This window comes from Nuphar pumila, chromosome 10, assembly GCF_984573655.1.
Source record: "Nuphar pumila chromosome 10, dmNupPumi1.hap1.1, whole genome shotgun sequence".
NCBI classification, from domain to species: domain Eukaryota; kingdom Viridiplantae; phylum Streptophyta; class Magnoliopsida; order Nymphaeales; family Nymphaeaceae; genus Nuphar; species Nuphar pumila.
Genome location: NC_143258.1, coordinates 80,903,219 through 80,925,322, shown reverse-complemented (window position 1 = coordinate 80,925,322; position 22,104 = coordinate 80,903,219). Strand labels below are relative to the sequence as shown.

Sequence of the window (22,104 nt, the reverse complement as noted above, 5' to 3'; positions counted from 1 at the left end):
CCAGTTGCATTCTCACAAGATTAGCACCGTTTCGCGAGCTCGCACCATGAGCATAGTAAGCGAACCAAGTCAAGGCCTAGCTGAACCCATCGTTGTTGTTAAGCAGGCCCGGTCGAACCCAGGCTGACTGTGTGGAGCAAACGGATATTAACTTCACATATGGGATCTGAAGATAGAATCTAAATGTGTTTTTGGTTCGGTTGGACTTATAAAATTTGGATTTGAATCAATACTAGATCTATGTTCACATTTGGATCAAATCTGAAGCATTTGTGCTTCTTTTACATGCAACTAGAAAATGGTCCATGCTTATGAGCGAGTCACAAACACGCGCATACTCGCACATAAATTAAACATAATTTGTGCATGCGCGCACACACACACACACATAAAACAAGACTAATCCAAGTAATCTTTCTCTCTCCTTAAAAAGATCTCTCTCTCTCTCTCTCTCTCGTTCATGGGATCCCTAAAGTATCTTTTTTAATTTCTTTCTCTCATATGGTCCCATGAAGATAACTTCGGTAATCTCTGTCTCTCTCGGGAAGCCAGACGAGAATCTTTTCATGACGGTGTGTTTCTGTCGGGGAAGGAAAGTGTACCATGTTTGCATTGCCGCAGTGAGGTCCACAAAAAATGTCTTCCTTTTTTTTCTCACATTTTTTTGAAAGCTCAAGTTTTTTACTGAACACAAACGCACACACTACAAGGATGCAGGTTAATAGATGCGATATATCTCATTGGTAATTTCTTATTTTTTTCCTCTATAAGTCTATAACTACAAAAAAATTAATTTGCCGATAAGTCGCCAAAAAAAACTATCATTTTTTTAGTAATAATAACATTTTATAGCTCACTGCTAAAGGATGAACCAACACCAGCGAAGAATCTCACCGAAGCTAAAAACACAATAGCGGCGTGAAAATCTTTAACGATGAAATTGTTTTAACGGCGAGATCCATGACTCAGCGTTATAGTCTACCTATAGGTTATTACATCAAGGTACTATTCTCGCCGTTATAGATTGTAATGAAGAGATCTCAAATCACTCTTATAGGTTATAATTGAGAGAATTAACTCATCAGTATAGGCTATAACTGCGAGATAGGGATCTCGCCCACAACAACGAGACAGTATCGTTATAGGCTATAAACCTACAAAGAAAAACTAAAAATTAGTTTTAAAAAAGATTTGCACTCAACAAAAACTTGCATCAAACATACACTTAAAATACGTTTTCAAAAATATAAACCCTCCTACATCCTCTCAAAGCCTATAACAAACATACTTCAAATACAAACCTTATACACCCCCTACATCCTTGGAATCACATAACGTTTTTGCATGGTTTATTGCTGAAAGAATACACCATACAAGTATTATTATTATAAAAACATTTGTTTCCAATTATGTGAGGATCCATATATGTAGACATCACAAAAGATTATGATCTTAACAACCACTATCAGCATAAATAAAAGAAAATTGAGAAAGTAAGAAGAAATCATATTAAGACCAAAATGTTTAAAAGTAATATATTGCCAAAAGCAATGCATTTTTATAATTTTAAAATGCATTGAAATTTAATAGTAATTAAAAAAATACAAAAAAATCTTTTAATATTTTAATGAAAATATTAAAATATTATGTTGTTTAAAAATTAAACTAAATCAATAACTTAAATGCTTGAACCATCTCTGTCTTTCCAAAAACATCTTTCCAACACAAATTCAAAAGAAGAACAAAAACAATTGAAAAGATTGAAAATAGCCTTGTCCTAAAGAGAATAAAGAACCCTAAGAACAAGCACAACTAAACACCCAACTCAATTATTATTGTGCATGATAAACCGAAAAGGGAGAGGGCGGTGGGGGCCAACAACCCCCTTCCCCACTTCCTTCCTCCCTCTCGTCTTGGTAAACACTAAAAGAGAGAGAGTCATACCTTATTTCTCTGTTTTTCTTCTTTTGCTTTTTCTACCTTCTTTTTCCTATTTTTAGCGCAGATGAGTGGAGGTGTTGGTCGGCGGTTCGACGGCTGCCCAACTCATGATCACAGAGAAGAGAGATCATAAAGAGAGAGATATAAAACAAGTTTGTTGGGCCTTTTTTATACATGTCTATAACGGTGACATAGGTGTCGTCATTATAGAATAAAACCCTATAACGATGAGATCCATATCTCGCCATTATTGATATATGATAGCGAAATTTTCTGACCCGGTAAAGTCTTTTAATAATTGACTCCTATCTCAAGTTGTCATTATTTCCTCTCAATCTTCAAAATAAGGAATTAAAGAAGACGCGTAAATCTTTTCAAAATAAGGAAATGAAGAGGACGCGTGAAGGCATAGGCAACAATAGAAATGAAGGCATCCTTACTGTCATGGATCCAACGATAATAAAAACATTCTTTTTCTTTAAATACCAGGTACTGCTGTGTGGCACCCTCTTCCGTGACAAGCAAACGTGCCCTAGGTACTTGTCAAGGAAAGAGATCCACAGCTCTTACATTAACAATACTAACTTCAAGGTGGTTGATCCAGCACTACATTGTAGACCGATCTCTTTCGTTTTGTGAGAGATGTCATTACTTTATAAAGCAAGTTGGAGTTGCATGTGATAAAGCAGATGACCACAAAAATCACAACACTCCGATCCACTTTACTCTATCCAAATCCAATTAGCGTCGGTGATACTGGGTTGGGTTGGTAAAACCGGACCATCGATGTGGACCATGGCTGATGGCTCCGAGCCAAGTCGGCAAGCCGAGTTAAAAACAAATTCTAACCAGGGGTAGTTAAATCCACAACCGTGGGGTTATAAATAGCACAATAAGGGCTCATCTGTTTACCTTTTCTTCTATCTCCGTCGTCATTCATTGGGATGAAAATTCTTAGAGATCAGAAGGGCAAAGAAGGAACGAGCTTTACGGAATGAAGTGAGGGCGGAGATATTCTTGGTTTCATCCTCATCCACTTCTCTCTCACACACAGCTCTCTCTTTCTCTATGATATTATTAGATCTTCTTCTTCTTTGCTCTCGATATCTTCTTGCTCACTCTGTTTCGTAGCTCGGAGGTCTCCGGATTGATACTTTCTTCGGGTGTAAGGTACGCCTCTCTCTCTCTCTCTCTCTTCCCGCGCGGATCGGAGTGACTCGTGTTTAGATCTCTGCTTTGTGACGGTTTTCTAGCGTTAAAGGTGGGAGCTTGCGGTGAGAGAAACGAATTCCACGTGATCTAGCGTTTCGGCTGTGTCTGCGAATCGGAGTTGTTCGGTTGCATCTTCTGGGGGTTCGGTGGTTTTCGCGGTCGTCTGAATGCGAAAGGCTGTTCCGCGTTGGGGAATTGCATGAAAGCATCGGTTTTTTGGGTGAATTTGTGGAAAGAGTTTGTGATCCTGCTTGGAGAAGGCGTGAGGTACTGAATTTTTTTCCTTTTTCTTCTTTTTTTGGTGAAATTCGATTGTTTGGACGATTATCTCATACTTCGGGATCGTTGTAGTCCTTAAGCTACTGTTTATTCGTTTGATCTGCCTGAGTTTGTGAAATTGTGCTTGAAATTTCAAGTTTCTGTGTGTTTCTGCGTTTGCTTGCTGATTCGTCTGTTGAAAATGGAAAATTACTACTTCCTCACGAATAAATTAGAATTTATCTCTCAAAATTCGTGAACTTCAATCGGATCGGCGGAATTCATTAATTCTACTTTGGCTTCAAAATTTCTTTCAGTGTTCTCTTTGTTTCTACCCTATATGCCTGTGAAAATGTGGAATTGTGTGTGTGTGTGTTTTATGACGAGGTTCCCCGCCGATGTGGGTAATCTCCGGATGGGGTCACCGACACCCAAGCCGTTACGGCGCCCACCAGTGAAAGGCACCCGGTGGGAGTCAAACATGGGACGAAAGGATCAGCACCTTCTCCCCAGGCCCGCTAAAACTTGGGCGACCCGAGTGGGGGTAAGATTGTCCTCCCCTTGTTTCTCTGTTTGCATCGTCTGATCCATGGAGGTGAGAAAGATGTAAAGTTTCGTGTATGATTTATCTTGTATGTGAGTTTGAGATTTTTAAGTGTTCTTGAGATCATTTTTGCATAGCTAGGAGGTAATTGAACTTTGGATCCCTGTCTGATCCGTCTTTTCTGGTGTATGAATTCATTGAAATATGGAACGAATTATATGTCATCCAGTCAGCTACTTCTCTTAACTCTGCTTGTAGAAATGATGTGGTGACTGATGGAATTCCTAAATTTTTCCTGTTTTTCTGTCTGAAGAGCCTGAAAATATAGTGCAGCGGAATAATTGTAATTGGCACATTCATCAGACCTGTAGAAATTTGTGGAATTGTTGAGATGCTCCGTGTACATTATGACAGGCAGGCAGGCTGGCAGACATGGCGTGGATTGTTGCTGTGGCTTGCCCCGACCTAGTCAGTGCAATTTTCACAATTCCTTTGCAAGTGTTGAAAGAAGTATATGCTTCATTTTCATATTTTGTGCATCTTACACTACAGAAGCCCCTTTTAGAAAAAATAATGTTGTGATTTGGCAGCTCAATAATTGTCGTTGGAATGTTTGAAGGTAGGTGCCAAGTGCTTTGGATTCCTATTTTCTTTTGGAAAATATCGTCTCTAGGGGAACGTTTGCTTGGGCTCAAATGAGAATTGTTCTCTCACAATGGTGGGAGAATGATTTTCATTGTCTCATTTCTTACGTGCAAGCAAATGTGAGAAAATGGGCACATTTGGGGCCAGTTTACTACTCATGTGATTCCCAATCACATTGTCCACCCTGTGGTTTGGAATCGTGTGATTTCGAATCATGAGATGGAATCACATGTGATTACAAATGACATGAGATGCAACAAACATGCCCTACGTTCCAGATTTTGGCCAGTAAAAACACTGTTCATGCATGAGCCTGTTTCCCTTTTCTCTTCCTTTTTTTCCTGGTGCATGAGAAAATACAGATCTTTCCTTGTAGCAATAAGGTTAGATGGCTATATTATTACTTAGAAGATCTTTGAGCAGTGACCATAAACATCATTTTGTATGCACATATATAGGATACTGAATTGTACCTTATATAGGTAAAAGTTCTCAAATTCCACAATCACGTGGACCTTGAGTGACTGAGATAGAAGTAGATCCTCAATGCTAGCCGTTCATCTTTTGCAGTATAGACAACAATCAATATAATGTACTTTCACGGCCAACAATGTGATAAATACCAGGCCTAGTGAAGTTCATGGACAAATTTTTTTCCAAGAAATTTTGAATTTAAAAATCAAAATATATGCTTGTCAGCTATAAATGCTGTAGTTTGTTCCATGTCTATAGTCTCTTGGGAACCATCAGATCTATGACTGACAACTATTGAGATTTCAATGTGGTATGTATACTGCTTTTATGATTGGTAATTGGTAGTGGAAGATGAGTAACTTGGTATTTGGTCGCCTAACATTTCAGTGTTTTGATTTCTAGCTTGTCTTGTTATTGTGGTAGTCATAGAAGTATGCATGTACAAGATTTTCATAGCTACTATTTATTCAGTAAATGCTTAGTATCATATTCTTGTTCTGCCGTGGTGAAGGTGACAGTGCCAATAACAGAAGAGTTTTGAAGATGGGAACCTTGCACGGACCTGTTATCTACCCGGCTGTCTATGTAAAACAGGAGCGTGACACCAGTTTCTTGATAAGAGGATCTTATCTGAAGGCAAATGTATTCAGAAATGGGACTTGTCGTTCTATAGGTAGTTCTAGAGGTTGGATAAAGATTAAGGATCTACTCAGACCAGCAGTTGCAAGAAAACACTGGACAATTAAGTGCAGCTTCAGTTCATCATCAAATGGTAGTGGAAGTATGGCAGAGAATTTTAATGAGAATGATGAAGAATATGTTAATTCTAGTGTTGTTGAAGCTGGTATGCTATAATCTTTACCATTCTAGCATTACTTAAAGTTTAAGAACTTATCTCAGGACTATGTACTCCTGGTCAAGTTACTCATTAAGTTTATGCTGAATTGTTCTCAGGGTGTGCACTAATGCTAGATTCATTATTCCAGTGAATGATAGTCACTCAAAACAACAATTTATTGCATATCTTGTATGAACCATTTTTTCCATTCTTCATATAATGGATCCACACTGAGTTACTTTTAGAAACATACCCAACTTTATGAAATTTTGAAATATACAGAATTTTATGTCTATTTAACACAGTTAGTTATGCAGCTGTCTATTTTTCATTCCCTTTGTGAAAACATTTACCATGCCTTAACTCATGAGAGAACATGACATATGCAGCCTTTTGTGATTTAAAACTTTTTACTCCATTTTACATTACATTTTGTCTTTATAGTTGTCCCATGATATAGCTGTTAGGTTCCATGACCTGTTCAAGGATGTAAGCAAAATGCATGTTTTTTTCAATGTCAACTTGTTCTTTTAAATTTTACTTGTTTTTTAACTGTGCCATTAGTTCCTATTCATGTTTGACTGTGGTCTTCTCCATCTCTGAACTTTTGAGGCCATATATGAGCTAATTTATAATAGACATGATTTTCTATTTCGGTGAGTTATGCATTTGGGTCTGCAGTCATCAGTATACTTGTATTACATGGCATCAGGGTATGCAGGATTAGCTATGTCATTACCCTGAAACAATTTCTACGTGTTACATAATTTGAGTTTGTGATTGATTTCACTTACATCCTTACAATATTATTTTTGTTTAAAAATAATATAAACTTGTTGAAGCTATCAGATTCTCATGTGGACTGCTTTCACAGTTGAGGTAAGAAGTGGTGCAGAGGGTTTTCTAATTAAAATGCGGAATGGTCGGCATGTAAGGTGTGAGCATAACAACCCTCATGGTGGACCTCTACCAGATTATGCTTCTCATCCTGCAATTGTGTTGAAGATGGAAGATGGAAGTGGTCTTCTTCTTCCAATCATTGTCAGTATGTACTTGCTTCCTGAGAAACATAAGTTCGTGTTCCCCTATAAATTAAACTTAAAGGCATTTAATGACAAGTTATTATACGATGCATCATCATGTTTAACTCATTCTTATGCTGAGAACATGGATATGATATTGAACAATCTGTTGTTAAACGCAGTGGAGATGCCAAGTGTATTGCTGATGGCTGCAGTTCGCAATGTCCAGATTGTCTGTTCCCTGTTCCTCTAAAACCTACTCCATCATCTGTTTTATTGAGATCTGCTGTTTAGGTTTAGGATTTGGTTGCATCTGTCATGATTGGTCTGTAATTATACTGAACTTTTTACCCCAGGCAAGGCCAACACTTTATCAGATACTAAAGGATATGATTTCAAAGATGGGTTATGAGGTAATATTTTCTGAAAGGTGGCTTTGATATGTTTGTGTACTTTTCTCTTTATAGTGATTCTGTATCATCTTATTGTGGAGATACTGGATGCATCACTGAAGGTGATTCTCATTTTCAGGTAAAACTAGTTCGAGTTACAAAGAGAGTGCATGAGGCTTATTTTGCTCAATTGTATCTTGCAAAGGTACAACTACTATTTTTTAATCATTCAGACATAAAGTAGAAGCTATGCAAGCAGTAGAGTTCTAAATCTCAGTTATTTTTCTGTTATATAATTTACAGGTTGGTGATAGTACAGAAAGGTTCTGCTTTGATCTGCGTCCATCAGATGCTATTAATATTGCAGTAAGATGTCAGGTACCTGTATTGTTCATCAGAATTATAAATTATCAGTATATGTCTCCATACCTATGTTGTTTAGTACCAAAAAATGGCATATCAACTTAGAAATTCTTATAATTAAATCTCTACTGCTTAGTACATGCATGCAGTTTCTGTTTTGGTTTGAATCTTAAGGTTGATTCCATAATCTGTCTCGTTCTTCAACTGGTTAATATCATATCTTGGAAGTTCTCTTATACTGTGTTGCTATTAGTTTGTTTTCCAATAATGTTAATATGGATTAAGCAACCTTATGACCATTGGTGCTGATAAACAAGCTGGGCCTCTGGTGGAAATCTATTGGAATGGAAAGTAACAAAGTCATAAAGTTATTATTCACTCTTGGAGAAATTTATTTATTGTGCAGAACTACCATATTTGAGAACATCTAGCAAACTTTATGGTCTTTCCTTAAGGCGGTGAATGGTGGAGAAGAAAAACTGTGTTTCACAAGAATCAGCAAGTTATGTTTTAACACTACCAGGATAGAACTATGTCATATGGGAAGGGACATCCTATTATTTTGTAATTTCCCATCACAAATAGCACATAAGGGTACATGACACGGCAGAATTTGAATACTCCTGTAGGACAGTAAAAATTGAGGACTCATTGATCTTAAGAATGTAAAATGGCGTGCAGTTCCTGGGAAAACAGTGCTTCTAAATTAGAATTTCTCATTTGTTAAGTAACATTATTGGGCCTATCAACATACCTGAGAATGTGTTTGGAGGTAAATTGATGTGCATTATGGATGAGGAAGATAAAATGTTCTAGCTAGGAAAGATGTAAACAAGAGATGGCGAGGTGAACATGTCTCAGTTGGTAACTCTTGAGAGGTGTGATGATATTGTAGCATTGGCTTCATCATATTGTTTGTTTGCTTTTTCGCATTCTTTTAAGAGCCAAACAGAATGTAAGAATTTAACATCATTTTCTTGTGGATCGTGTCATGACTTCGATTAGCTTGGGAAAATGATTGAAAATCTTGTCTCTTAGTGCACTGATGAATGTAGTTTCAGTTTAGTCAGAATCTCAAGCATGTGGAGTATGATTGTATGAAATCTCTTGATGATAGACATTGGCATTCAAGGTCCTGTCAGTTGTTCTATGTGAAAGCCTTCACAACAGGAGCTAAATATTTGCTACCGTCCACAGTATGTTCAATCTAGTTGGAAAATCATAGTTGTAAGTTGTATACACTCAATCTGACATCATAGATGTGTTCAACATGTTTTGTTTTCTAGGTAACACACCTTGGATCATATTTTTTTGACATCAAAATATGTTTTTTTTATTCATGAAATTTTGGCACATTGTGGGCCGTTGATTATCGAAGCCCTTGAAAAACTTGCTTACATGTTGCAAACGCATGGTCCAAAACCTATTTTTTACTAAACAAATCATGTAGACCACATCTATAGGGTTAGATCCCCCCAAAATTTGCAAAAATTTGAAAAAAATGGTTTTGTTATTTTAAATTAGATTGTATGTACAAACGACTGTATCATATATATATATATATATATATATATATATATATACACAGTGTTGTTAGGTACTTGCCCTTCGAGGCATGAAGCGTACACATCAAAGTGCAGTGTGTGCTTGATACCTCGAAGCGTAAGGCTGAGGCACATGAAGTCTTGAGGCGTGTGCCTCAAACCATGAAGCACATGCCTTGCTCGAGGCATCGCCTCAAAGGTGAGCCGTGCATTTTATTTACATGAACAAATGAGGGGTCAAGGGGAGTGGGGATGCAGGCATGGAGTGGACCACACACATCCCATGTCCCCCTTCTTTACATTTTTTTAATGAATTTATTGGTCAAATGAAGGGTCCTGCATGCCCACTCTCTTCTCATTCTGTAGAATCTGTGTATAGCTGCTGCCCACCAGCACTGGACTGAGACACCACTGGTGGCTGATGAAAAGCCACCAGCCCACCTCTCTCTGTCTCTCTCAGTTTACAGTTATATTTAACCAGAATTTGTCATCTCTTGCTTCTCCTTTTTCTCTCTCATTTTGCTCTCATGTAGTGAAACACATAGGCCAGCCATTTATATTTTGCTTGTTTGGTTTAACTGAAAATAAACAGTAACAATTACACCTCTAATTCCATCTTTTTTTACCTTTTGGGTGATATATTATATGCAACATCCAGATTTTGCATTATTTTGATTAAGGTAAAAGTAGGTGTTCCATCAAAAGAATCGTATAATAAACAAAAAAAACTACTTAATAAGGGCAAGTCTAACTTTTTCTGACAGCTTTAAAATTAAGATAAGATGTCTAATTTTGCATTGCATTTTTAAAAGAAGATAGATACCCTTAATGTAGAGAAAAAAGATTTCTTATCAACTTTGTATTTATAAAAAAATTATATATTGGCTATTCTTGCCAGTATAATACTCATGTAAAAACCACCCAATTTATATTATATTACATATAATTCTCTTGGATTCAATGAAAGACCCGTACAAGAAAACACTCTATTAATTTAGGGCATTTTATAGCATAATATTTATCATTTTTATTTGTTGATACCTTTCCAAGATTACTACTAGCTATGAATTCCTTCTCTTTAAATATTGTTTAACTGTTTTATGCAAATAATAAATATTACTTGCAAAAGGATAAAACTCTTATAATCTTTTATGGACTTTGATTGTTTGTTGGCTTATGGTTTTTATAATTACTTTGAATTTAAGATATTTTGTTAATTAAATTGTGATACTAACGTTTCACCGCCTCAACACTTATGCATCGCTTCATGGATGTTGTAACGCTTAGCTTTGCCTCAACCCTTCTAACAACATATATATATATATATATATATATATATATATATAAGGAAATGGAAACCTTCAAACCGCAAAACCTACTAAATGAAATATGCTATTTGATTTTCATGAATTTCTGCTGTTTTTTTTTTAATTCTGACAATTCAGATGTGATCTATATGCTTGTTTTTATAGGAATCACTTCTTGGAACATTTGATTTTGATGTATGGATAGGTTTTTATAAGGTTTCAAAAATCAACAACCTACAATTTTTATAATTTTTCGATGCTCTAAATACCATTTTTTCATCCAAAATGCATGAGTCAATTGTCGATTTCTAGTAAATCAATCGTGATGAACACATCTATCGTGTCGGAATTTCGAAATAAACACCGGAAATCCAGTTTCATTTAGTAGGTTTCCATTTTCCTATATATATATATATATATATATATATATATGAAAAATATTTGCTACTTCACATTGAAAACAAGTTTTCTACTAAACAAACCATGTAGATCACATCTTTAACATTTGATCTACAAAAAATTGAATTTTTTTTGGAGAAAAGAGTGATTTCTACTCATCAGTTCCTTACCTTCATTGGTAGCCAATATATATATATATATATATATATATATATATATATATATATATATATATATATAGAGAGAGAGAGAGAGAGAGAGAGAGAGAGAGAGAGGAATGTGTAAGTTTCAGGCCATTTATCTCCCAAACCGTCTCTGACCCCTTTAAAAACATTTTTACATGTATTTTTTACTTAATCTAAATGCACAGATATGTTCTCTATGCTTTATTTAGTAGGAAACATGTATCGGTTTAAACTTTTTTTATGTTTAGATGTGTTTTTAGATGAACAAAAAAATCAACAGTTTATATTATGCCAAAAACTTGATTAACTAAAAATCAAAGTTTTTTGTTTAATTGATTTAATCCAAAGCATGATTCTTAGTGAATAAGTAATGATAAACACATCTACAAGCTTGGTTTAAGCATTCAACACATGCAAGACCCTTTTTTAGAGGGGTCTGGGTTGGCCTGTGAGATAAATGGTCTGGAACTTGCACATTATATATATATATATATATATATATATATATATATATATATATATATATATATATATATATATATATATATATATATGACCATGTCCCCATCTCCTAGTTTTACACAATATTCATTACTCATGTCTTTGGTCTATGTGACATAGGTTCTACTTATTTGCAGCAGTCAGATTGCTGAGTGCTCATGTATGCGGGATTATAGCATTTGAATTTATGATATTTGTCAGCTATTACTAGCTAAATTTTTAAGAGATTGGAAGCCTATATCCTATTTTATATTTCTAATGCAATGCAGGTGCCTATACAAGTAAACAAGCAGTTGGCATACAGTGATGGAATGCGAATAGTTGAGCCAAAGAAGCTTGCTATTGATACTCCTTTCTCTGATGGTCTGCTGTTCACAGAACTTGATAGGTGATAAGATAAAAAGCTGAAATTATCTACTCATGCTTATTCATTCATTCCATATCTATTATTCTGTCAGATGTTCAGATCACAAGTAAATGGTAATTTACATGGTTGAGAATCTTTCAGGCCAGATGGTCAACCTTGTATTGAAACCACGGAATTTGAGTTGGTTTGTAATATGCTAATGGCTGCTGGTGAAGAACGCTATGGGGATGCAGGTATTTTTCTTCTCTTATTCCAAATTATTATGTGTTTAATGATTATCAAATGGTTTCTGTGTCATATTGATATCAGTGTTGTGAGAGGTGTGTTGAAATGTAAAACTGTACACATATGTATATATAATAATATTATATTATATATATATATATATATATATAAATACATTTTTCATTTCTTTCTTTTCTGTAATTTTTTTCCTTTATTTTTATTTTTTGTCTTTATGTCATCTAGTTCAGTTTGAACTAGAATGACTGTTGCTAGTCAAGTCCTGTCCAGACTTGACTAGCAATGTCAGTCCAACAGCTCTTAATAGAGTTGTTGGACTGACACATTCCAACAGCTCTATTGAGTCTTCTTTCAGCTGTGTATATAAAGGGGTGCAGCCCCTCTTGTATTTCATTCCAATGCTTCTTAAGCAATTGGTTTTTCATATCAATAAAGAATACATTTTTATTTTTATTTTGTTTCCAGTTATACCCTTTTTAAGGGTTATGCTTTAGTGTCATTCTTGACACTTTCCCTTGTTAATCTAAGCTCGTGTTTCGAAGATCCCCATTTCATTTCATGGTATCAGAGCCGCGGAAGTACTAAATCTTGAGGAAAAGCTGCCTCGGTTTCCGTGCCCATTTGCAAAAGTGTTCGCCACTTGAAGAGAAGTATTTTATCACTTCATTAGAGAAGATTTCACATCTTGTTGTATTGTTTTTTTCCTTCTTTCTTTTTCATTTTCCTTCTTATTTCTCTTCTATCCCTATTCTTTCTCTCCTTGTAATCAATGGATGACAATGATAAAGTCACCATCATGCCTATGAAACTAAGCGATACGAACTATGTAACATGGGCTTCAATCATGAAGCACCATATATGGGGAAAAGGCTTATGGGGGATTGTGGATGGTTCCGATTCGGAACCTAAGCTATCTCTTACTAAAAATGAGGGAGATAAAGAGGTCCCTCTATCGGAAGAAGAGAAAATCAAGGCTATTGCCTCATACGAGAAGAAATGGAAAGAATGGAGAATATCTCATGCGAAGATAATGTCATGGCTTATCAATAGCGTTGACATTAAAAAATGCTCAAGTCTTGCCAAATTTGATCATGCCGATAAGGCATGGGAATACCTTAAGAATATGTATTCCCTTAAAGATATTGCACACGTGTGCAACCTCCAAGAAAAAGTTTGAATGATGACACAAGGAGACAAAACTATTCGTGAATATTACAATGGGTTGTCCGAACTTTGGGAAGAACTTTCTCTTTTAGAACCAAAGTGGCATTGTGCCGAAGACATCGAGCTTCGTCAGAAACAACTCGATGCTGAACATTTTTACCAGTTTATCACTAGATTAAGGCCGGAATTTAAAACCACTAAATCGGCCCTACTTCACCGGGGAAAAATTCCTTCTATTGTTGAAACTATTGAAGAGTTAACAATGGAAGAAAATCGTCTCCGGAAAGGTTCTTTAAAAATTGAAGATGATTCTGTTTTAGCCGTGTCTAGACCAGGGAATCATGTTCGATCATATAGGCCTCCTCACTTTAACCGACAAAATGGTGACTATGATAAGAAGAAAGTTATTTGTCATCACTGTCATGAGCCGGGATACTACAGGCCACAATGTCCCAAACTTAAGGAACTGAGAGAAAAAAAAGTTGCAATTGCTGGATCGGAGCCTAAAGATCAGGATGCACCAGTTTCCCTGGCCCAACTAATGGAGATTCTTCAGCCTCTCATCAAAGGTGCCTCTTCCTCATCTGAAGCTTCAACCGGCGCAGCAGCCTCATCTTTTTCTGATCTAGGTAAAATTTCTTGGCTTCTTGACTCTGGTGCATCTTTTCATATGACCCCAAATAATCAAAGTCTATCCAAATGTGTTAAAAATAAAACAAGTGTGTCAAAGGTCTTTACTGCTGATGGGACTTCTCTTGAAATAGAAGGAATAGGAAATTTTGAAAAAATTTATAAAACAAAAAAAAAATTATTCCAGAAATTAGACATGTTCCCAAATTAAATTTAAATCTTTTATCTGTATCTCGAATTTCTGATTATGGGTGTAATATTTTTTTTTCTTCTTATGGTTGTTGGGTACAGGATCGCCAGTCAGGCAAGCTGATTGGGGAAGGCCATAGAGAAGGAGGACTCTATTACATAGATTTTTTGGAAATGCCGAAAAAAGCTTTTTGTTATAATATTCAAAAAATAGAGTTGGAACTGTGGCATGAGAGACTTGGTCACCCACATATAGCCAAAATCCAACATTTGCCAAATCTAGGGAAATTTTGTAACTCTGAATCATTTGATTGTAAAGATTGTATTCTCGGCAAAATGAAAAGATTACCATTTCAGAACAGAACCTTTTTCTCTTCAAGACCACTTGAATTAATACACTCGGATGTTTGGGGTCCTGCACTAGTAATTTCTAAAGGAGGATTTGTTTACTATGTTATTTTTGTCGATGATTTCTCCCGACATACGTGGATGTACTTTCTCAAACATAAGTCTGAAGTATTTTCATACTTTCAAACTTTTCATAATATGGTTAAAAACAAGTTTCAAAATGATATTACTATTTTTCACACAGATTCAGGGGGAGAGTTTTTATCCACAGATTTTCAAAATTATCTTAAATTGCATGGCATCACACATTAAAGATCTTGTCCTTATACACCTCAATAAAATGGACTGGCAGAACGAAAACATCGCCATATTATAGAAACCACTAAGACTTTATTAATAGCAAATCAAGTCCCGAAAGACTTTTGGGCAGAAGCTGCCTTAACTGCCACCTATCTCATTAATAGGATGCCATCTTCTTCGTTACAAAATATCACTCTCATTGAAAAACTTATGAACATTTCTCTAGACTACTCTAGACTAAGAATATTTGGGTGCAAATGTTTCATATTTACTGACAAAAATGATAAACTTTCCCCTCGTGCGATTCCCTGTGCCTTTTTAGGATATGCTGAAAATCAGAAAGGTTATAGATGTTTTGACTTCAAAAATAATAAACTATATGTGTCTAGAAATGTTTCTTTTCTTGAAAAGGAGAGCTTCTTTGATTTTAGAAAATTAAAAGACGTCACTGAGTACTCCTTTTTGCTAGATCTAATATCAACATCTGATGAATATGACCTTGATTGTAACTTTGATGATGATCAAAGAATTATTGATCTTAATATTGAAAATGAAGAAGTTCATAGAGATACTAGTATTCAATATTCCAGGCGACAAGAGTCTAATCCTCCATGTGCACTTGAAAAATATTTTAACATTCCAACTAGACAATCATCCCGAATCTCGAGGCCTCCAGGAAAGTTTGTATCATACGAGTCTTTCTCACCCACATATAGGGCAGTTATTGCATTAATTCGCTCATATCAAGAACCATCCACATATTTTCAAGCAAAAAATGATATCAAATGGATAGAAGCCATGAAAGCTGAATTAGATGCACTTGAAAAGGCTTCTACATGGAATATTCAAGATCTTCCTTCAGGGAAGAAAACTATAGGATGTCGATGGGTTTATAAAATTAAAACCAAGAGTGATGGTACTCTTGAAAGATATAAAGCCCGTTTAGTAGCCAAAGGTTATGCCCAAGAATATGGGATTGATTATGAAGAAACCTTTGCTCCGGTGGCTCGTATGACTACTGTCCGAACCTTAATTGCCTTAGCTTCTATCAAAAAATAGTGTATTTTTCAAATGGATGTCAAAAATGTTTTTTTAAATGGAAAGCTAGTTAAAGAAGTATACATGGAACCCCCTCCTGGTCTAAGTATTCATAAGGGTAAAGTCTTTCGCTTAGAAAAAGTTCTTTATGGACTTAAACAAGCACCAAAAGCTTGGTATGATAGGTTTAGTCGTGTTATGATTGATATTGGTTTTCAATTCTGTTTAACTGACACTGCTTTGTTTATTAAGAATTCTGATGCAGGGATCATTGTGCTTCTTCTCTATGTGGATGATATGATCATCACCGGAAGCGATAAACAGGGAGTTGAAACAATCAAAACACTTCTTAAATCTCATTTTGAAATGACTGATTTGGGCTTGTTGAGATATTTTTTAGGCATTGAAGTTGCTTATTCTCTTAGAGGATATTTATTATCTCAGACTAAATTTGCTTTTGATATTGTTTTCAGGTCTGGTATTACTGATGATAAGAAAGTTGACACTCCAGAAGTTGTTAATGTTAAAATGAAGATTGATGATGAAGAACTTTTTGCAGACCCTACTCCTTACAGACAACTTGTCGGGGCACTTTCCTATCTATCCATTACCAGACCAGATATAGCACATGTTGTTCATACAGCAAGTCAATTTCAACATGCTCCTACTTCTGTTCATATGGGAGCAGTCATGCGTATTATCAGATACATCAAGTCCTCTCTTTCACGAGGACTTTTCTTATCTTCCTCCTCTTCTCTTGATTTAATTGCATATACTGATGATGATTGGGGAGGTGATCCCAATAACAGACACTCAACCACTGGTTTTTGTGTCTTTTTAGGGGAATCATTGATCTCGTGGAGGTGTAAAAAGCAACAGAAGGTATCTCTCTCATCCACCGAAGCTGAATACAGAGCCATGGCAACCACGACCATGGAAGTAGTTTGGCTCCAACGACTACTTGCTGACATGGGAGCTGAAGCAACAAAGGCTTCACAAATGTGTTGTGACAACAAAAGTGCGATCTACATTGTCAGTAACAGAACATTCCACGAACGCACCAAACACATCGAAATGGATTGTCACTACGTCAGAGAGGAATATCTACACGGGATAATTGATCTACCATATGTCACTTCAAAATATCAGTTAGCAGACTTATTTACAAAACCTCTCGCTGCTCCCCGATTTCACTTTCTCTTAGACAAACTTTCACTCATTGTACCGTAAGTTTGAGGGGGAGTGTTAAAATGTAAAACTGTACACATATGTATATATAATAATATTATATTATTATATATATATAAATACATTTTTCATTTCTTTCTTTTCTGTAATTTTTTTTCCTTTATTTTTATTTTTTGTCTTTATGTCATCTAGTTCAGTTTGAACTAGAATGACTGCTTGACTAGCAATAGAGTTGTTGGACTGTGTCCAACAGCTCTATTGAGTCTTCTTTCAGCTGTGTATATAAAGGGGTGCAACTCCTCTTGTATTTCATTCCAATGCTTCTTAAGCAATTGGTTTTTCATATCAATAAAGAATACATTTTTATTTTTATTTTGTTTCCAGTTATACCCTTTTTAAGGGTTATGCTTTAGTATCATTCTTGACACTTGCCCTTGTTAATCTAAGCTCGTGTTTCGAAGATCCCCATTTCATTTCAAGGTGAACACCTCAGTACCTGAAGCGTACGCCTCATAGGCGAAGCGCAAGCTCAAGGAACCGAGGCGCTGTAGTGAGGCGTTTGCAGGCTCGAAGCGCACGCTTCACATGGGTGAAGGGCACGCCTCGCATCGAGGCACCCTTCGCTTCTAAGGCGTACGCATCATGTTATTGTGAAGCCCACGAAAATAAAAAACACAGGGGGGGGGGGGCGAGGGTTTCTTTTAAACCTTTATTTCCCCACCCCCGCATTCCCCCCTTTCCCCTATGCAAGTAAGGAAACCCCCTTGGGGTTTCCCTTTTCGTGCCTCCCCAAACCCTCTTTAAAAATCGCAGAGGGGAGGGAGGGCTTTCTCAGCCTGTGCCTCCCTCCTCCTCTCCTCTCCTCGTCTTTCGCTCCCAGCGCCGACAACCTCGCTTCTGATGCCTCTCAGGGGAGCCAACGCCGCCTCCTCCCTCGTGTTTCAATTAACACCGTCGCCGCCATCGCCGGCGACCTCGAAGGTACGTACCCTCTCTACCTCTGTCTTCTTCTTCTCCTTCTCCCCCCTTTCTTCTGTGTTCGTCGGGAGGCCGACAGGAAGTCGACGCCCCCCTGTCGTGCCTCCCCTCTCTTTCTACATACGTCGGGGGAGCGGCAGGAGGTTAGCGGACCCCTGCCACGCCTTTCACCTCTCTCTCCCTTTCTGTTTTTGGTAGGCAGGGGCAACGCCCCTGCCGCCTCTCTGTTTTTGACAGGCAGGGGGTGATGCCCCTGCCACCCTTTTGTTTCTGGGCAGGCAGGGGAAGCCCCTACCGCCTCTCTATTGATGGCAGGCAGGGACTCGCACCCTGCCGCCTCTCTGTTTCCGATAGGTAGGGGCGATGCCCCTACCACCCTTTTGTTTCTGGGCAGGCAGGGGATGCCCCTGCCACCTCTCTATTGATGGCAGGCAGGGACTCGCCCCCTGCCGCCTCTCTGTTTCCGATAGGCAGGGGCGATGCCCCTGCCACCCTTTTGGTTTCTGGGCAGACAGGGGATGCCCTTACCGCCTCTCTATTTTTGACAGGCAGGGGCATGCCACCCTTTTGTTTCTGGGCAGGCAAGGGACGCCCCTGTCGCCTCTCTATTGATGGCAGGCAGGGACTTGCCCCCTACCACCTCTCTATTTTCGACAGGAAGGGTGATGCCCCTGCCACCCTTTTGGTTTCTGGGCAGGCAGGGGACGCCCCTGCCACCTCTTTATTGATGGCAGGCAGGGACTCACCCCCTACCGCCTCTCTGTTTCCGACAGGTCCTTTTGTTTCTGGGCAGGCAGGGGACGCTCCTGCCGCCTCTCTATTGATGGTAGGCAGGGACTCAGCCCCTGCCACCTCTCTGATTTCTACAGGCAGGGGCACGCCCCTGTCGCTTCTTTGATTTTCGCTGGCAGGGGCACACCCCTGCCGCCTCTCTTTTTTGGTCGGCAGGCAGGGGCGATGCCTCTGCCTGATTCTCTATTCCACCTCTCTATTGATGTCTGGCAGGGACTAGTGCATCCACTATCTTATAAGAGTATGTTTTAAGAATACTCTTATGAAAAAATTTAGGAAACTTAAGAATAGTCCTGTATTGAGCGTGATTTTGTAAATTTGATATTGTTTAAGACTTATGACTTGTTAAATATTTGATATTATTTAAGATTTGTGACGTTGAAAAGATTCAACTTTATGTTATTTGCCTTTAAGGAGACATTTAAGACTTATGTCTTTTTAAATATTTGATGTTATTTCACTTGAAGAGGTATCTTGTTTACATTTTGTTAAATATTTGAAGAGATGTTTTTAATTTTATTTATTCATTTGTGATTCTGTGAATGTTAGTTTTGTACAATAGTGGAGGAATTAACTTTTTTTATATTAATTGTGCATTTGAACTCCATTATTACAATAAAAAATTTTGTGCATAGAAGGTATTTCTAGAACAGGTCGATTTGGATATGGCCCCACATGTATTCAATATGATTTCATGATTGTAGATATAACTTGTTTTATTTTTCACTATGAGTCTAACTTAATTGTGGTTTACATGTGCATGCATATAAGAAAATGAATAATACAGGTTAATTATAGGAAAGTAGTATTTATTTTATATTGTCATTTATTAGTAGTTTTTATTTAAAATTTTCATTATTGTATTAATATTATATATTTTATTATTTTGATCATGAAGCTTACACTTCAACGCCTCGCTTCGCCTCATTGCATTTAACAACCTTGATTGATATTTTGTTAAAAAAAATTTAAATTATAGTGGAGGAGAGCAGAATCTCAACATAAACTTTTCTAGGTTTTGTCATTTTTCTTTAGGGTAATTAGTTTCTTTTGAGTGGGAGTGGCCCTTAGAAATTTGTGCTTGCAGTAATCATTTCAAGTCTGAAACAGTATAGATTATTTCTGAAAAGGACCATATCAGATCCCTGGCAAAATCTTGTAGCAGTTCTTTGGAAAACTATTTGATCCTGAGATACCAAAGATATTTGTGGTTTGAATAAAGTTTCGTTGAATTTTTCTTGGGAGCCTTTTAAAACATCTTTAAGAGTTATTGTCATCAACTCTAAACTTGATATCATTGTTAGGCCGTTAGAACTTCAAAACTAAAAGACTGTCACAATGATACTCCATTTGTGCTCCCATATTGCATCTCCTTGTATACCATTTGTAATGGAAAACTTCACCAAAACGGCCGTTTTCAATATCTGCAGCCCTGTCCACTTGACATAGACAGATGCAATCCAACTTTTTCTTTTCTTTTTGTTTTTTGCTTCTATATTCACAATTACAAAGCTTTTTTTATTTTTCAAACTGGTCCTTCATTGCACTTGTCCATTCTCTATCTGGGCCTGGAGCCTAGTCCTGTTACAATCGTCTGGTTGGAGCTTTGAAGCAGTCCATCCAATTTTCAGGGAGTGGTAGAACCTTCTCGCATCTTAATTAGTGCCTTTCGGATAGTGTTAGAACCTTCTCACGGCTTAGCATCCGTCAAAATATGACTGATAATGATATAGGGCATATTTATGGGCCCCATCATGCTGGCCACCGTCCAACTATATACTCATTCGTTGCATTATATGTTGGCCGTGCTGTAACATGCATCTTTGTACTGATTTATCGTGCTGTGTACTGGGTAAGTTTCACTCGGCATGCATCTATGGGCGTTTGAAGGTGTGATTTTCTTGTCATCATCGTGTGTTGACCCTGTTCATTTTCTTTTATGTTAATTCAGCTCAATGGAGAGACAAACTCACCCAATTGCGGTCCAAGATGAAGAATCGGGCTTGGTAGCTTGACGGGTATGACTTTCATGCGTCTGGTAACACAAAAAAATTTACCGAGTTCTAAGTTGGGTTTGCTTTGAAGGGCCAAGGAAAACACTGAACATCTTCCTTGTGGTCCACCATTCACAACCACCCAAGTTTGAGTTCCATCTTTTCACATGTTCACCCACTGCAATTTATATGGATCCACAGCGAAATACTCTTCTGAGTCTCTGACTATTGAGCTGTGTGCTGCAGGGATTTGGATGCACACATTGTACAGAAGGTTGTCCAAAGCATGCAAGCTCAGCCTTTTGGCTTTATGTATATGTATCTGCTAAGCGTTGTGTATAATGTGGTGTAAATGAATATTGACTCTTCCTAGTGTATCATCTGTACGTATATAATATCTCTTAATGCCATCCTCTTACAGTAATACTCTATATTGTGACCAAGAATTCTCTTCTCACTGAGATGGTCCATGCCTATCGAATAAAAAACAGAACAGGAAATGGTAATCTAACGAACCCATTATATTGAAAGAACATTTAGTAATTTAAAGCAACGTTTTGCCGACATTGTAATCTATTTGGTGCCTACTGCACGGTCTGTGCATATGAGTAGGGAGAAAACGATGGTTTTACCGCCAACCTTCCCTCTTACCACAGTGGGTCCCACTCGTGCAGTCTGCGCATAAGAGGTGATTGGTCTTGTCGACTCACATTACGACGCGTATGGGACTTCGTGCTTCCCCTTTCATTATTACGTGTGGAACACCTGTTCAGGTAAAACTTTTTACTTGCTATTCTGTCACCAAACGATATTAAGAGTTAAAGACTCTATCAGGAAAGTGGCAGTTGGGATGGGAGTTTATGCATTTGGTAGATACGTGGTCAAACCAGTTGGTGGTGGCTGTTTAGGAGAATGGCATTGACGAGGTAGACTTTGCATTTGGAAGAGGTGACGTCTCCTTTTTGTATTTGCACTAAAACTTGGGTTTGGTAACTACTACCTCCTAGAGTTGTAGCTTCCAAATCCAGGAATTTGCAGCTGACATTTCTCAAAGTGTTCGTATCAGGTCAGGGGTGCCCTTGGTGCTGCTCATCCATGTGATGAACAGCATGTGATGAACAGCATCGCGAAGGCAATGGTTTAGGTTCTAGATGCCGTTCTTCTAGAGCATCAATGGCTCTGAACAAAATTTGTGGAATCCATGTAAGGAGCCAGCAATCCAACCATGGCAACATGGATGTTGTCCGT

At 37.5% G+C, this 22,104-nt stretch overlaps 1 protein-coding gene across 2 annotated transcripts; it reads left to right on the top strand.

Moving 5' to 3' along the window:
• The first annotated feature begins 2,851 nt into the window (after positions 1 to 2,851).
• LOC149827009 (bifunctional nuclease 1-like) lies at positions 2,852 to 21,285 on the top strand. Of its 2 annotated transcripts, none has more exons than XM_090019110.1 (12): positions 2,852 to 3,111; positions 3,195 to 3,420; positions 5,586 to 5,918; positions 6,787 to 6,957; positions 7,117 to 7,166; positions 7,291 to 7,347; positions 7,466 to 7,531; positions 7,630 to 7,704; positions 11,895 to 12,013; positions 12,134 to 12,225; positions 20,814 to 20,880; positions 21,103 to 21,285. In XM_090019110.1, exons 3-11 carry the CDS (start codon positions 5,618 to 5,620, stop codon positions 20,870 to 20,872), a joined length of 990 nt encoding a protein of 329 aa, XP_089875236.1. In that variant the 5' UTR covers positions 2,852 to 3,111; positions 3,195 to 3,420; positions 5,586 to 5,617; the 3' UTR covers positions 20,873 to 20,880; positions 21,103 to 21,285. The 2 variants fall into 2 exon arrangements, with proteins under 2 accessions (XP_089875236.1, XP_089875237.1); XM_090019111.1 differs by having other exon boundaries at positions 2,941 to 3,111; positions 3,203 to 3,420.
• The last annotated feature ends 819 nt before the right edge of the window (positions 21,286 to 22,104 follow it).

What these genes read in the sequence shown, in the direction of transcription:
- LOC149827009 (XM_090019110.1), top strand. Translation starts at nt 5,618, where the DNA reads ATGGGAACCTTGCACGGACCTGTTATCTACCCGGCTGTCTATGTAAAA. An exon ending in TTTCAAAGATGGGTTATGAG is followed by an intron (nt 7,348 to 7,465) that starts GTAATATTTTCT and finishes TCTCATTTTCAG; the next exon opens with GTAAAACTAGTTCGAGTTAC. An exon ending in CTGTTCACAGAACTTGATAG is followed by an intron (nt 12,014 to 12,133) that starts GTGATAAGATAA and finishes AGAATCTTTCAG; the next exon opens with GCCAGATGGTCAACCTTGTA.